At 39.5% G+C, this 15,133-nt stretch overlaps 2 protein-coding genes across 2 annotated transcripts; one reads left to right on the forward strand and one right to left on the reverse strand.

Moving 5' to 3' along the window:
* Positions 1 to 2,061: 2,061 nt before the first annotated feature.
* On the reverse strand, positions 2,062 to 3,766 carry PSBR (photosystem II subunit R). Its single transcript, XM_077387762.1, has 5 exons — positions 3,554 to 3,766; positions 2,914 to 2,972; positions 2,606 to 2,661; positions 2,453 to 2,505; positions 2,062 to 2,326 (listed from the first exon to the last, which is right to left on the reverse strand). Exons 1-5 carry the CDS (start codon positions 3,705 to 3,707, stop codon positions 2,232 to 2,234), a joined length of 417 nt encoding a protein of 138 aa, XP_077243877.1. The 5' UTR covers positions 3,708 to 3,766; the 3' UTR covers positions 2,062 to 2,231.
* Positions 3,767 to 8,075: 4,309 nt separating this feature from the next.
* LOC143884287 (LRR receptor-like serine/threonine-protein kinase GHR1) lies at positions 8,076 to 14,721 on the forward strand. The gene is made up of 3 exons (XM_077387763.1): positions 8,076 to 10,160; positions 10,616 to 12,157; positions 14,017 to 14,721. The coding sequence occupies exons 1-3, from the start codon at positions 9,065 to 9,067 to the stop codon at positions 14,598 to 14,600; spliced, it is 3,222 nt and encodes a 1,073-aa protein (XP_077243878.1). The 5' UTR covers positions 8,076 to 9,064; the 3' UTR covers positions 14,601 to 14,721.
* Positions 14,722 to 15,133: the final 412 nt, after the last annotated feature.

The following is a 15,133-nucleotide window of genomic DNA, read 5'->3' on the forward strand; positions in this document are numbered from 1 at the left end:
ACCCCAATCAATTCGAAGATCCAAAGAGAGGCTAAAGACAAGGTTTAGAGTGATTTTCATAAGAAGGGTAGAGTTTCGGGTGAAAAATCACACAATGAAAGGGGGGTAACCAGGTTCGGACACCCGAAGGTGTGGGTCAGGCGCCCGGACCCCACCAAACTGAATGTGGAAAAAAGTGCCATACTTGATGTTCGGGCGCCTGAAGAGATGTTCGGACGCTAGACGGACGGTTCGGGCGCCTGAGCTAGTTAATTCGGTTGAAATTCGGGACTTGTTTCCCGGGGTCTTGTGAGGGTGTGGCTTCGCCTCAAAGGACTTGATTTCTAACCGAGGATATTAATCTAGGGTTAATGGTGCTTGTATGTTGATACTACACAGCAAATTAAAGATCTTGTCGGCGATCAAACCTTGGACAACTTCAAGGTGAGTAGACTTGTTCTTACACTATTATTTCTTCATCTATTGATGCTTTATATGGAATGATGTCGTGAATTAAAAAATAATTGATAGGGTAATTGATAGGGCAGTGATGTGTAGGGTTACGCACAAACCATATCATTTCGAACAGTTTTCATGACACATAGCTTCTTCTACCAGTACGCAATAAGTGGTTCCCATTGTAGAATCATTAAACACGCATGGTTATGCTAGTATGGACTTGGGTTAGTCACAGAAATACAATGGGACATAGAGCGTGGCCAAGTTAATATAAGACAGTTAAGATCCTTATGGGAAAATTCATGGAATCGGATGGATTGTCTCAGTATGTATGAAATTGGAACTAGTTCACATCGTGTCCTGGTTAATTTAGTCACGAGCCACAATTATTTAGTCACTCGCTGGCTTAGATCTCGCGGGTTAGTGAGCAGTGATCTTCTACAGGTTTAGTGGGGATGAGATCTCTCACGGGTTGGTGAGGGTGTAGTCTCTCACAGGTTTAGTGAGGACTTGATCTCCCATAGGTTAGTGGGGATGTGGTCTCCCACAAGTTTAGTGGGGACTTGATCAAACCTCTTAGATCTATTTACTTCGGCGAAAAGAGGGGGGCTTGTCCAAAGCTTTGTTAGGTTCAAGTCTGACGGGAATAATATTCTAGGACTAGCAACTCATTGATTTTCAAACCGATCCACTTAATATCTATTATTTGATTTACTAATCATTTATATTGGGATGGCTTTCCGCAGGTTTAGCAAGGGATGTGCCACAACCATGTAGGATGAGTAGGCCATTTTTATCATACCAGTTATACAGTAATTTCATGAAATATTACAGAGATCAGTTGCTTTAATGGATGTTATAATGTCCCAGATTTATCATGTTGATTATATATGCTGACCACGCGCAACCCTGTTCTGGGAACAGGTGCAAACTCACCTTGTCCTATATGTTTAACCAGCTGTTACAATTCCTTAAAGGTTGTCAGCAACCTTTAACAAGTGGTTAAAACGTTTGGGACAAGTTGAGTTCGTGCCTATCATCAAAACATCTATATCATTTGCCTTGCTACATACTTTTATTTTTTAGGGATTACAGCAGCCTTTAACAGCTAATTAAAAAGTGTAAACTGAAGAGAGGAGTGCCATTATCAAATATTAGTCTGTGAATGTCGATTCCCATAGCTAGGTATACGTACATTATTTAGGGGAATGATGTTTCCCCTCCTCTAACGGATACCCCCGCGGGAACGTTATCCGTTAAGTTTTAAAGGTAAAGAAAAATATTGAAGGGGGGATTTTAACCATTTCATGGGGGGATCATTTCCCATAAGCCTCTGTTCCTTCCGACATAAAATTTGTTTTATGTTCAATTTTTTAACATAAAACAAATTTTACGAACATAAAACAAATTTTACGTCGGAAGGAACAGGAACATAAAACAAATTTTACGTCCATTTTTACTTCGGAAGGAACAGAGCCTAAATTAACATGATTCAAAGTTACAATGCATCTGACTTGACTCTTTTTAAAGTGGATTTGTGATCGTCGAGACTTGAGATTATAACTCTCGAATCAAAATGGCGACATGGTACGGTCAATATCATCTATGCTAATTACATACTAATTATAATATAATCTACAAATTAAACCATTTTTATGTCAAAATATTACATACACATGGGGTGAATGTCACACCAAAAATATTTCATGGCAGAAAGAAGAGTAGCAGAGAGCTGTTCTTGATTTTGACCAAACGTAGGAGAGTACACTAGAATAGATTAGAAATAACACATTTTACTGAGACAAAGCACTAGTGTTGTAGACAAGGAAGGCACCAACCAGTAGAAGACCTGCAAGGGTTACTGCCCATATCAGGAGCCCTGTTCTCCCTGCATTATCAATATAAAAAATAAAAATAATTAAATTCTCACAAAAAATATTCATAATAAACCTGTAAATTAAAAAAATTAAAGAATTTTCTTTTCTTTTTCTTCTAATTCTTTTTAAGACTATACCTCCAACATAGACATCGCCGCTTTCGGACCATTCATCAGGAGTATAAATCGGACTGTAAATTAAACATGCTAAGTTAAATAATCCACATAAAATAATAAATACCATGCTTTTTCTTTACTTTCATAGATAGTGCAATAATAAAAAACTCCTACCTGTATCCATCAACGTTAGCTCCGTATTTATCTACAAACTGATAAACACCCTTCCCCTGCAGCCATTTAAATAAAAAAGAACAAAACAAAACAAGGGTCCTCAAAATCTAAAATTTGTTACATATTTGGGGTCTGCTAGGCAATTTTGGTAGAAAGCAATTTCGCAGCTCTCTTTTGAAGGAGAGAACAGCCACCTAAGATGAATTAAATGAATGAGGAGTGAGGCTGTGTAGCTGCTCTCTCTTGCAAAAGTGAGCTTTCCGCGAAATTGCTATGTATAATGTACCAAGTATGGGGCAAAATTCAACCTTGGCCTTCCTTCCGGATGCATCAAGACCTTCCGGATACGCCATACCACCTCCTGTACCTACAAGTATTTCAAATTTACCAAAACTAATTAACCACCATATTTAAAAAATTAAAAGATACATGGTATGAAAATAAAAAGGAAAAAGGAAAAAAATAAAATAAAAATGTAATGAGGGGATAGTAAGCTGGGGTTTCTTTTATTCCTGGATGGGGACTCGCTATATCCTTTATTCAAGTTCAACTTTGTTCTTGAATAAAATATTACGAGAACAAAATTGGTGAACAATGGACAAGATAGCCAATCCCAAGAACAGGTTATCCAAGGATTTCTATTCATGCGAACAGCCTCGAAGGGGACTGTTCTCTATAGGGAAGGCACACATAGGCTTGTATCATGTCGAGTATAGTCTTAGTGTATAGGGTATATATACAAATAGGGTAGCCCATCCCAAGGGTTTGTTCAAGATAAACTTATCCAAGCAAGATAGCCAATCCCAAGGACAGCTTATCTTAGGATTTCCAATCCGGTGAGAACATACCCAATGTCTCAAATCATTTGGGACAATATTTATACTAAGGTCTATTGACAATAGATATAAGTATGCATGTAAAAGAATATATGAAAGAAGATTTAGTTACCATAAGGTGTAGAAGTCTTAATCTTTTTTTTTCCACTAGCCTCAACCTTGAAGGAAGAAGATGATCTTGCTAAAGAGGGGAGACCTTTTATGGCTGATTTCTCAATGAAAGGAGAAGGTTTTAGAGCCAGTGAAGACATGACAGAGGCTGCCATTTTTGCTCTCTTACAAGCTTAAATTTCTTTTTCCTCTACTTCTCATAGTTTTAGAAGTTGTAGAGTTTGAGATAATAAAAAGTGAGGAGTGGGGTGTTTATCTGACACGTGGCACTATTTTTGTGGATAGAACATGATATGGTAACACAACATTATCCTTTTCTCCCTATCCTTGCAAGAAAGAAAACGACAAAAATATATTTTTCTGGAATTTCCTTTTCTTTTCTCTCTTTTTTCTCTTGACCACAAGTATTTTTTTTAAAAAATGAAAGTCACATATCGTGGGTAGGGCTGGCAATTTCACCCGAAAAAAGCGGGGATCCGCCCCGCCCCGCCCCGCTTGGGGGCAGGGATTCCCCGATTTGAGAGGGGAAGGGTAAGGGGATTTTAAAAATTCCCCGGTGCGGGGAGGGGAAGGGGAAGGGGATGGAGTTGTCCCCGCCCCGCCCCGTTAATCAATGCCATTTTTTTGTATATTTTTAACTGTTTTTTTTTTAGGAAAACTACTAGAAACTCTGTGGATCGGCTACAAGATTCCCCCAAACATAGACTTAGCTTGTCTTTTCCTTTTAATTAGCTTCTGAGAGCATTTTGGGAACTATAATAACCTTTTGACAGATGTTGAAATAATAAAGACAAGCTGAGTGAGTTAGTGTATGCAATTATCAAAAAATCGTAGTGCCAACATCGGTAGCCAAAATAAATTGCATTTTATTAATAAAAGTATGGCATGGCCCGCACCATACGATGATCCAAACCATCCATTAGATGGGGCACACCCTAAATAGGTTGTGCCCCAAAAATCATTTCCATAGGTTGATCCTAACCCTCCGATCTATAGAGGAATAGGATCATTCAGTACCTCTACAGATCGGCGGGTAAGGATCAACCTAAGGAAATGATTTTTTGGGCGCAACCTATTTAGGGTGTGCACCATCTAATGGACGGTTTGGATCATCCTATGGTGCGGGCCATACCTTACTTTTAATAAAGTCAGGAGTGCGATCATCAGAATACAGTAGTGCTCATAACATTTCCCAAAATTAATGATCCAAAATGGGGTTTGGATGTTGGGTACTCTAAGTGGCAGGCTATGATACCACTTGATCTAAAATTGAAGTTGGATCGAATCCAATTAGCAATGTGCGGAAATCCCATCATCCAACAACAGCTACTGTCGATCCAATGGGTCCATCTATCCATCGTCCACACACAAATACCAAATATGGATCTGCCCTCTCTTATTAAATCTTCAAGTAAAAAAACACTGCAAACAAGTGAAATCTGGACGTTCGTTGCTGCCGAGCATTTCAATCAATATATAAAGAAGAGAAGACAAACTCCTTATACCAATCTCTTGCTAATTTAATTAACAGCTAGCCTATTGATTGTTAGTTTATAACATTTTTAGATATTGAAATTGCATCAAGTTGATTAGGGACACCCAGCATTAGTGTATCAATGACTAAAGAGGGAGTGATGGCGGGGCGGGGTGGGGATTTTGTCCCCGAAGGATGCGGGGAGGGGGAGGGGATTAGATATTCCCTGCGGGGAGGGGAGGGGGATTCCCCACCATCCCCGCAGAGGGGAGGGGAAGGGGTAGGGGACCCCAACATCCGGCCCCGACCCGCCCCGTTGCCAGCCCTAATCGTGGGGATATTCCAGAGAATGATTTGAGGATGGCCTTTTAGGATAAAATCCAATATTTTTGCTATCCAAACACCACTTTTAAGCTAAATTTTAGATTTTATAATCTTGGATTGTAAGTCCCCTTGTCCAGATGGTCCCTTAGGCCTCATTTTTTTGGGATTTTGATACCAAAACTGATTATTGAACTCAAACATTGCATTTAATTTTGAGTCAAATAATTAGTTTTGGAATGAAAATCGATTCTCAAAATCCAAAAAGAACAGGGTCTTGGAGGATTTAGAATGAACTAAATTTTTTTTACCTTCGCGGTTGGTCGGCCCAATACCAGAGTATTTGATAATTGTTTAATATAGTTGCTAGGAAGGCATGTATCTTTTTATCATCTTCTCGATTACACAGTCTAATGTAAGTTACATGTGGTGAAAAATTATATTGATGAGGTGGGCCACAACTAATTTGGTTCATTGTCTTTGGTCGTGTCTTGTTTGGAATTTGGATATGGTGCAACCAAAGGCAATGGACCACGGTGGCCCAACAAACCAGCACTTACGTTCAATTTTGAGTCCAATAATCAGTTTTGAACTCACAATCAGTTCTTAAAATCCAAAACAAACAGAAATGAAATAATTTTCCATTGTTAAATTTTGACCAGTTTCAGTACTTGGGACAATGGTGTACCATGCATGTTTCTCACACTCTTCCCTGTTTGGAATGCAGGAAAATCATTTCTTGAGGAAAAATTTTCTTAGGATTTTTTTTTATTTCCACAATTTTGAAGAAAATGATAAATTTTAGGGATATCACTATAAATTAAAGACCCCTGTAGATAAAACTTGATCTGTAGTGGTTCAAGTAACCTATTTTTTGAAACTCTCTCTCTCTCCAATAATTTCCCCATTTATCACCTTTTGATTGACAAACACCACTTAAAAAAGCTGTTGGGATCTTCTTTTGCTGTCTGAGGAATCACCCAATTTTTCTGTTAGGATTGAAGGAAATTTTCTGAAAATGTTTGAAAAGGAAAAATATTTCTAAAATTTTACTCTCTACAAAATAATTGGACTAAAACTATTCAAATTTTATTTAGAGGGACCTTCAATTTATGATTATATCTCTCTAAATTAACCATAATAGTATCATTTTCCTCTGGATCATGGAAAGAAAAAAAATTCCATGAAATATTTTTCCATTACAAATGTTTTTTCTTGCAATCAAGACAGGGACCGAGATATATATAGCAAATCCCCTTGTTTTTATATAAACCTCACACAATCAAACACTGTTGATTCGTGAGCCCCAACCAACCAACCATCTTCAGAGCAATTATGTAGATGTTTCCTAACTGAAGCATGCTTCATCGAGTGGTCTACATGATTATATCTCTCTAAATTAACCATTACCATATCCCACTGATTATTTGCAAATTGAAGCATGTTTCTGCATTGTGATGGGGGACCTAAAGTTGCTAAGAGTGCCATTATTGAAACTTGGTAATGGGCATATATCATTTTCATATGTATGGGAAATGATTTGTCCACCCCTGTTCTAGCATTTTCATGGTGGAAATATAATTTCTCACTTTAATTGCCTTATGAAGTGGAAAGTGAGGAGTGGCATTATGAAAGCAAATGTGTGAGACAGTTGAAAAGCTAGAGTAATGTGGTCGTGATGGATTCCTGATGGGTTGAAACATATTTATTTGATAGAAACGGAATCTATAGAGATAGACAATATCCAATTATTCACGGGTTCACTTCCAATCTCACCTTACCAAAAGAAAGAATTGTTTAATGGCACGTGCGGATCACCAAGGGAATTACACAATGAGATGCCCACCCCACCCCCCACTATGAGATGGTCAGACGCTTTAATAGACCAGTGTGAGTCGTCCCACACGTTTGAACTCTACTTGATCTAGACCGTTCATTTTTAGTGGGTCTCAGTTCGAGATGCCCTATCTGAAAAATCTATTTCCTTGGAAATTTCAGCCAAAATCCCAAAATTTGATGGTCGAAATTTTTAAAAACGCCCTTTTTTACTTCTTTACAGAATTTCAGCCGAAATTCAGTAATTTCGGCCACAATGTTAGACCAAAAAACCACAATTTCGGCCAAATTTTCGGTTTCGGTACTTTTATCGAAACCGACATTGAAAACCATGGACAGACCTAATCTTACATTTGCAGGCGTCCCAGACCACAGCAACCGAAACTCAGAAAATCTAGGATTTTCTTGAAAAAAATAAGATAATCATGGCCCTTCAATCATTATCTTGAATAATTAGAATACAATCATATAATCCTGGCCCTTCAATCATTATCTTGAAAAACATGTAGGAATAATTAGTATTACATAGGCAAAAAATTTTCGAATCAGATGTTTAGGATTGTCTTATTTTGGCCCACCGGATGAACACCGGTCCGAATCATGTTGATCTAATGTGGGTGGGCCCAATGAGCGCGTCTCATGGAGAGCTCCAACACGAGTGCGTCTCATAGTATCGTTCCCTTTAAAATAATTGGTGACTATTTACCCTCGTTGGAATTACCAAAATGGTCAAACAACTGGGCCCACTCCTATGACGTGGCAGTATCGTATCCTAACTCGCGAAGAATTTGTGAGTTGGATTTGATAAAGACTTCACGTCCTCAAAGTCTTACTATTTTTTTGTTTGCTTTTTGGCGGTAATACTCTCACTTTTATACAAAAAAAAAAACGTTATTAACCATTACCCGCCCTGCCATGTCAGTTGCACAGAGAGAGAGAGAGAGAGAGAGAGAGAGAGAGCTGACCGAGAGAGCTGACCTTTCTAGGGTTTTAGTTTTTTCAGAGTATAGATTCTAGCTTTCACATGTTGTGCCTGTACAGATTAGTGTTTAGAGAGTGGTTTGGGGGGATTTGATGTATTTTTAGTTGCAATTAGGGATTTTAAGTTATTTCTTGATTAGGTTTCCTCAGGGTTTAGGGTTTTTAGTTTGCAGAGAGAGAGAGCTGACCTTTCTGGAGTTTTAGTTTTTCCAGAGTAGAGATTTTAGGTTCCACATGTTGTGCCTGAAGTGGTTAGGGTTTAGAGAGTGTGGTTTGCGTTTAATGTGTTTTTAGTTGCAGAGAGTTTGTTATGTTCTGCATCTGCATAGATTAGGGATTTTGAGGTATTTCTTGGTTAGGTTTCTACTGGGTTTCTAATATTAGGGTTTTTATGTGTTCTGCATTGCTGGGATTTGAGTCTTGAGGGGGTAGCAGTTTAGTCAAAGCTCCGTGTTTTCGAAGCAATTACATATTTGATGAATAAACTGTTCTTAATCACTGGGTGGAAGCATTTGCTTGAAGCTTTAATCTCTGTGAATGCCTACACTGTAGATCGGTTTTCGCTTGGCATTATCAGGTATGTCTATTGATGGAATTCCCCATGAAATTCAAGGGATAGGCGTTGAAATGCTATGAGGTAGTTCTTTAAAGTTTGTATCTTGGTCTGTATTTGAAGCTTTCATGCTCAAAAGACTGTAGAAAAGGTAGGTTTAGATTTCATTGGCTCTGTTGCAATTTTCTGCCATTTTGTTTGGCCAAGTTGAGACCCATTTGTCAATCTTGCTCATTTGCTCTTTGTTTTTCGCCGTCATTCTCGAACCCAGTTCAGATTTTCATGAATTTCCGCCTTGGAAGTTCAAACCCTTCATTTACCCCCAATTTTCGCTTCAGAGTACTCAAATGAATCCATTGTCTGGAGACTCTGGACTAAAGATGAAGCTCCTTTGGCTTTTGATATTACCTCTCCTCGTTGTTTCTTCCATGGCCCAGCTCCCTTCGCAAGACATTTTATCTCTCCTTGAGTTCAAGAAAGGAATCAAACGAGACCCAACGGGTTATATTCTAGATTCGTGGAACGAGGAGTCTATTGATTTCAATGGGTGCCCTTCTTCCTGGAATGGAATTGTCTGTAATGGTGCTAATGTTGCCGGGGTTGTTCTTAACAACCTGAATATCATCGCCAATGCTGATTTGAGTGTTTTTGCAAACCTCACAAAGCTTTTGAAACTCTCCATGTCGAACAACTCTATCACGGGCAAGATCCCCGATAATATAGCCGATTTCAAAACCCTCCAATATCTCGACATCTCTGATAATTTGTTCTTCGATACTTTACCGCCAGAGATTGGGAAATTGCAGACGTTACAAAACCTATCATTAGCAGGGAACAATTTCTCTGGCCCCCTCGCCGAATCGATTGGTGGGCTTGTCTCTATCCAGTCTCTTGATTTAAGCCGAAATTCTTTCTCGGGTTCATTGCCTTCATCATTGACAGGTCTGAGAAACTTAGTTTCACTGAATGTCTCGTGTAACAGCTTTATAAAGGGAATCCCCAGTGGGTTTGAGCAGATTTCCACTCTTGCAGTGCTTGATTTGCATCAGAATCAGCTAGATGGTGTTATTGATGAGCAATTTCTACTTCTTTCAAATGCGGTCCATATTGATTTTAGTGGGAATCTGCTAGCTAGTTCCAGTTCACAAAAGCAGAAGTTTCTATTTGGTGTCTCGGAGACTATTAGATATTTGAATCTGAGCAACAATCAGTTCACCGGGTCATTGGTTAATGAAGGGGATCTTTCATCATTTGGGAGTTTGAAGGTGTTGGATCTCAGCTACAACCAGCTGTCTGGAGACTTACCGGAATTTAATTTTTTCTATGCTCTTGAGGTTCTGAGGCTAGGTAACAATATGTTTTCAGGGTTCATACCAAATGGGCTTTTGAGAGGGGATCCTTTGGTTATTGCTGAACTGGACTTGAGTGCCAACAATCTGTCAGGTACTTCTGAAACTGCTATTTAGTTCGGAGAATGATTGACCTGCTGAAACCATTCTATTTTCCTTTTCAATCTTGCATAAGTGTTCTGAGCCATGTATTGAATGCATCCTGTAAATATTAGTACACACTAGCAGAATGCCAAAATCATCAACTGTCCAAAAAATTATCAAAAGCAAAGGTGAAGCTTATTTGGCATAACTGCATGAAAGTTTGTGTAGTTGAGAAACAGTGAGAAATGCAAGGGAAACACAGGGGAGACTCCAGTGTGAACTGTTGTCGAAAAAAGAGGTTCTTTTCTCGATCTTGCATCCCGGGACGTGTGTTTCTCTTGCATTTCCATATTGAACTTTGTTAATTTGTACTTCCTAAGAAATTTTTTTCTCAATTTCAAATGTGCCTCATTGTAACTGTGTTATTCTTGGGTTCTTACTTCCAAATTCTCCTCCATGTTTCAGGGCCAATCAACATGATCATGTCAACGACTTTGCACATCCTTAATCTTTCATCAAATGTGATTACCGGTGGCCTTCCTTTACTAACGGGAAGCTGTTCACTACTAGATTTATCAGGGAATCAGCTCTCTGGAAATTTATCCGCCATTGCAAAATGGGGAAATGCTGTTGAATTCCTTGATCTTAGCCAGAATCAATTGAAGGGATCTCTCCCTGAGTTAACTTCTCAGTTTTTACGGCTGAACTACCTCAACCTCTCACATAATTCTCTTGCGGATACACTCCCAACAGTTCTTACTCACTATCCAAAGCTCAAAATCCTTGACCTCAGTTTTAACCAGTTTAGTGGCCCTCTTTTAACTGACTTGCTAACTTCTCCCACATTGCAAGAGCTTCATGTCCAAAGCAATTTACTTGTTGGGAGTGTTAAATTTTCTCCCCCTTCACCAAACGAACCCAACCTTCAGGTTCTTGATCTTTCTGGTAATCAGTTCAATGGAACCTTTCCTGGTGAATTTGGTTCCTTGTCTGGCCTCCAAATACTAGACATTTCTGGAAACAATTTCTCCGGTTCGCTGCCAGATGCCATGACTCAGCTTGTTTCACTCATTTCTCTTGACATATCTGAAAATCATTTTACAGGGCCTTTGCCGGAAAACTTATCTGACACCCTCAAAGCTTTCAATGCATCGTACAATGATCTCGTGGGGCTTATTCCAGTGAACCTCAGAAAGTTCCCAGATTCTTCGTTCCACCCTGGAAATTCGAGGTTACAGTTTCCAAATGGTCCGCCCGGATCCTCTCCTGCCCAATACCCCCCAAGGAAACCAATCAAAACTGCCATTAAATTAGCTGTGATAATACCATGTGTGGTGGCAGCAGTCATTCTAGTCCTTCTAGCCATTTTCATACATTACAAGAGGATTTCGAACAGGAGAGCTAGTTCGGAGAACATTGTGAAGAAAGATGTCCCTACACGGAGCTTGCGAGAGTCACCCGGCATCAAAAGCAGAGATGTTGGTGGTGCTTTGGTTGTATCGGCCGACGATCTTATGGCTTCTCAAAAGGGTTCATCATCTGAGATTATAAGCCCAGACAAAAAATTGGCTACTACTAGTTACTCCCCATCGAAGAAGAGCCAGTTCTCATGGTCACCGGATTCGGGTGAGTTAGTACCAGAAAACCTGCGGAAACTGGATGTCCGATCACCGGATCGGCTGGCTGGGGACTTGCATTTCTTGGATGATACAATTGTGCTGACTCCAGAGGAATTATCAAGGGCGCCAGCTGAAGTGTTGGGGAGGAGTAGCCACGGGACATCTTATAGGGCAACACTCAATAATGGTGTGTTCTTGACTGTGAAGTGGTTGAGAGAAGGGGTGACGAAGCCAAAGAAGGAGTTTGCTAAGGAAGCAAAAAAGTTTGCGAATATCAAGCACCCCAATGTAGTGACTTTGCGAGGGTACTATTGGGGGCCTACCCAGCATGAGAAGCTCATCCTATCTGATTATATCTCACCCGGAACTCTTGCAAGCTTTCTTTATGGTAACAACTCTCACTCTCCCAATTTATGTCTATTTTATGCTTGCTATTACCATACATTATGTCCAAGTGTCTTGTTTTGATCTATGTATTTGGTACATTCACCTTTATGGTAACTGGCACAATGGTCCTTGGTGAAGTCATATCTGAAATTCGAGGCCACACTCCATTGGTGTGATCCATAGGACCGAGAACGATACCCATGAGGCGTGGTTCCACCACTCCCACCAATAGGAGTGGGTAGACTACGACTTTGGATAGACTTCTAAGGTCACTGCTCTTTTCCGTTTTTGTTCTTGCTTTGAAGTTTACTGTGAAATCAATCTACTTCATTTTTTTTTCAAGAAGTTGTCCTCATACCCGTCCTTTAACAGTTCTTCCTGTTAGCTATATTATTTGTCGCAGCCAGTCTTGGTTTCGAATAATTTTGATCATAGGCATTGTTTTTTCTCTTATTTGCTACAGTTGTGGGTTATTAGGTTGGGATTTCAAGTAGTGATAAATTTATTCATGCTTCCCTGACATGCACATGGTGAAAAAGGGCTTAATCTGTGGGACGTGATTAATAGGGCCACTGGAAACCATTGGCTCAACTCACATAGTGACTGCATTCCATTTTTCTTTTTCTTTTCCCTGTTTTTCAGCCACTTTTCACTCTCTCCTCACTCATACCCTCTCAATTCTCTGCCTCTCCCACCCTCCCTACTCTTTTCTCTCCATTTGGTTTACAAACTTTTCCGTGAATAAAAAATCATGGTTGCCAAACATGGCCTTAACATCACGTTTTGCTGTTTTTTTTTCCTTCTTCAATGAGTCAATTGGTATGTATATAACTTAGGTTTGTCCAAGACCTGCATGAGTTCAGTCATGGCTAACCTGGAAAACTAGACACACTAAGAACCGATATGATAATATTGAGAAATCCATTATTGTAGAAGAGAAATTCTCCTGTATTTGCCTTGTTTAGTAAAAGAACACAATATATGCTTAATATGTATGTAAGTATTATTTAACAGATGCTTATCTAGTCTAGATAAACAGAAGTACATTGAAAATTGAAACTGTATGAACATGTATTTCTATTTCTGTTCTTGTCATGTGTCTGGAGATTTGTCCTTGTTATTTAGTTTATTACTTTACATGTGATATTAAACAGAAAAGTAATGTATAATGGGTATCCCACATGGTGTAGGCAAGGTTAAATGTATATAAATGAGGAATTAGTAATGGATAAATGTATATAAATGAGGAATTAGTAATGCTGATTCCAGTAGTATCTTGTTTTTTGTGCACTATTTGTCTGGATTAAGCATACCCCATCTTGGATGGGGCAATCTGTCTCACTGGATGGTGCTTCTAATTGTCTGATTGCTGACCCCCGAATAATTGGTAAAAAAAATGATTCCATGTGGTTTCAATTCTATGGGAACAACTCCATGATTAGATGATTAGCACAATCCAATAGAGGCGATTTTTTAGGCGTCTCATCATCAAGCAATGTGGATTACTGAAGCAGGAGCTTCCCATGTAGGTTGCCTGCGTTGACACTGCTGTTGCTTGGGCCGAGCATTGTACACTTTCTCATAGAACAATTTAGTGTTATTACCATTCAAAAGAAATAATGTTATTATACTGGTTCGTCACTCTACTTCATATGGTCAGTTTGTTTCGGGTTCAAATTTTCTTTTAATTTTTACTCGGTCACTCCTCTCCATACATATTCATGTTGTATTTCTTAATCAGCAATATGTGAGCACAGAGAAAAAGACCACCACCTATGTGTTGCCCATTTATCTTGATGCAATTAGAAAATTTCCCTTGTGTTAAAATTTGATTTGATTTTGTTAAATATCTGTCCTCAGATCGACCAGGAAGGAAAGGCCCGCCATTAACCTGGGCCCAACGTCTCAAAATATCCGTTGACGTTGCACGTGGCCTGAACTATCTCCATTTCGACCGCACAGTCCCACACGGCAACCTCAAAGCAACAAACATTCTATTAGAAGGGTCTGATCTCAATGCCCAAATTTCAGATTACTGTCTTCACCGCCTCATGACCCAAGCGGGCACCATCGAACAGATCCTTGATTTGGGCGTGCTTGGCTATCGCGCACCAGAGTTGGCTACAGCCAAAAAACCATCACCTTCATTCAAGGCAGATGTGTATGCCTTTGGGGTTATACTTTTGGAGGTTTTGACAGGAAGGTGTGCCGGAGATGTGGTCTCCGGCGAGGAGGGCGGGGTTGATCTTACTGATTGGGTGAGGTTAAGGGTGGCAGAAGGGCGTGGGTCAGATTGCTTTGATCCGGCGATGTTGTCGGAAATTGGGATTCCTGAAGCTGCCAAAGGGATGAAGGAAGTGTTGGGGATAGCCTTGAGATGTATACGCCCTGTTTCTGAGAGACCAGGGATTAAGTCTGTTTATGAAGATCTTTCATCAGTGTGAGGGCTTCTGTTGTTTTGTTAATTTATCAGTTGGGACTTCATTTGGGTCTTTTGAAAAAGAGATGCATGACCCATTTACCTCCTCTTGTCTATCAATTTTTGTTTGGTTTGTTTTGTGGTTAGAGGTTTATATCACTGTTTAAAAATTCTCCTAGCCAATTTTTGACTGCCCTGAGTCAGACTCCTTTTATTGGCTGAGTCCTTATTTCAGTTAGAAGTTATTCCTTTGGTAAGAAAATAAAAACTGTTTTGGCAACCATGAAAAATCATTTCATGGAAAAAGAGCCCAATTGTAAAAGAACATTGAAAGCGTGGGAGACATGATTCCCTATATAAGTGGAGAGCACGAAGAGAGCTTGAGAAATCCCTGAAAAACAGTAAAAAAAAAAAATTCATTACTTCAAATTGGGTTTATTTTCCCCCCTATGTTTATGGGCTTTTCAAGCCCCCCTTACTCCCACCCTCTCAAGTCTCTCTCACTGTGCCCATCTCTCAAAACTGACCCCAAGAATATTCCATGGAATATTTTTTTCA

Source organism: Tasmannia lanceolata, unplaced genomic scaffold (assembly GCF_043159265.1).
Source record: "Tasmannia lanceolata isolate RefF3 unplaced genomic scaffold, GAP_Taslan_0.1 ptg000008l, whole genome shotgun sequence".
Lineage (NCBI taxonomy): Eukaryota > Viridiplantae > Streptophyta > Magnoliopsida > Canellales > Winteraceae > Tasmannia > Tasmannia lanceolata.

Bases quoted from the DNA above. Each gene is read 5' to 3' on its own strand.
- PSBR (XM_077387762.1), bottom strand. From the start codon at position 3,707: ATGGCAGCCTCTGTCATGTCTTCACTGGCTCTAAAACCTTCTCCTTTC. The intron at 2,662-2,913 runs GTTGAATTTTGC...AAATGGCTGCAG, and splicing joins CATCCGGAAGGAAGGCCAAG to GGGAAGGGTGTTTATCAGTT. The intron at 2,506-2,605 runs GTAGGAGTTTTT...TTTAATTTACAG, and splicing joins GCTAACGTTGATGGATACAG to TCCGATTTATACTCCTGATG.
- LOC143884287 (XM_077387763.1), top strand. From the start codon at position 9,065: ATGAATCCATTGTCTGGAGACTCTGGACTAAAGATGAAGCTCCTTTGG. The intron at 10,161-10,615 runs GTACTTCTGAAA...TCCATGTTTCAG, and splicing joins GAGTGCCAACAATCTGTCAG to GGCCAATCAACATGATCATG. The intron at 12,158-14,016 runs GTAACAACTCTC...ATCTGTCCTCAG, and splicing joins TCTTGCAAGCTTTCTTTATG to ATCGACCAGGAAGGAAAGGC.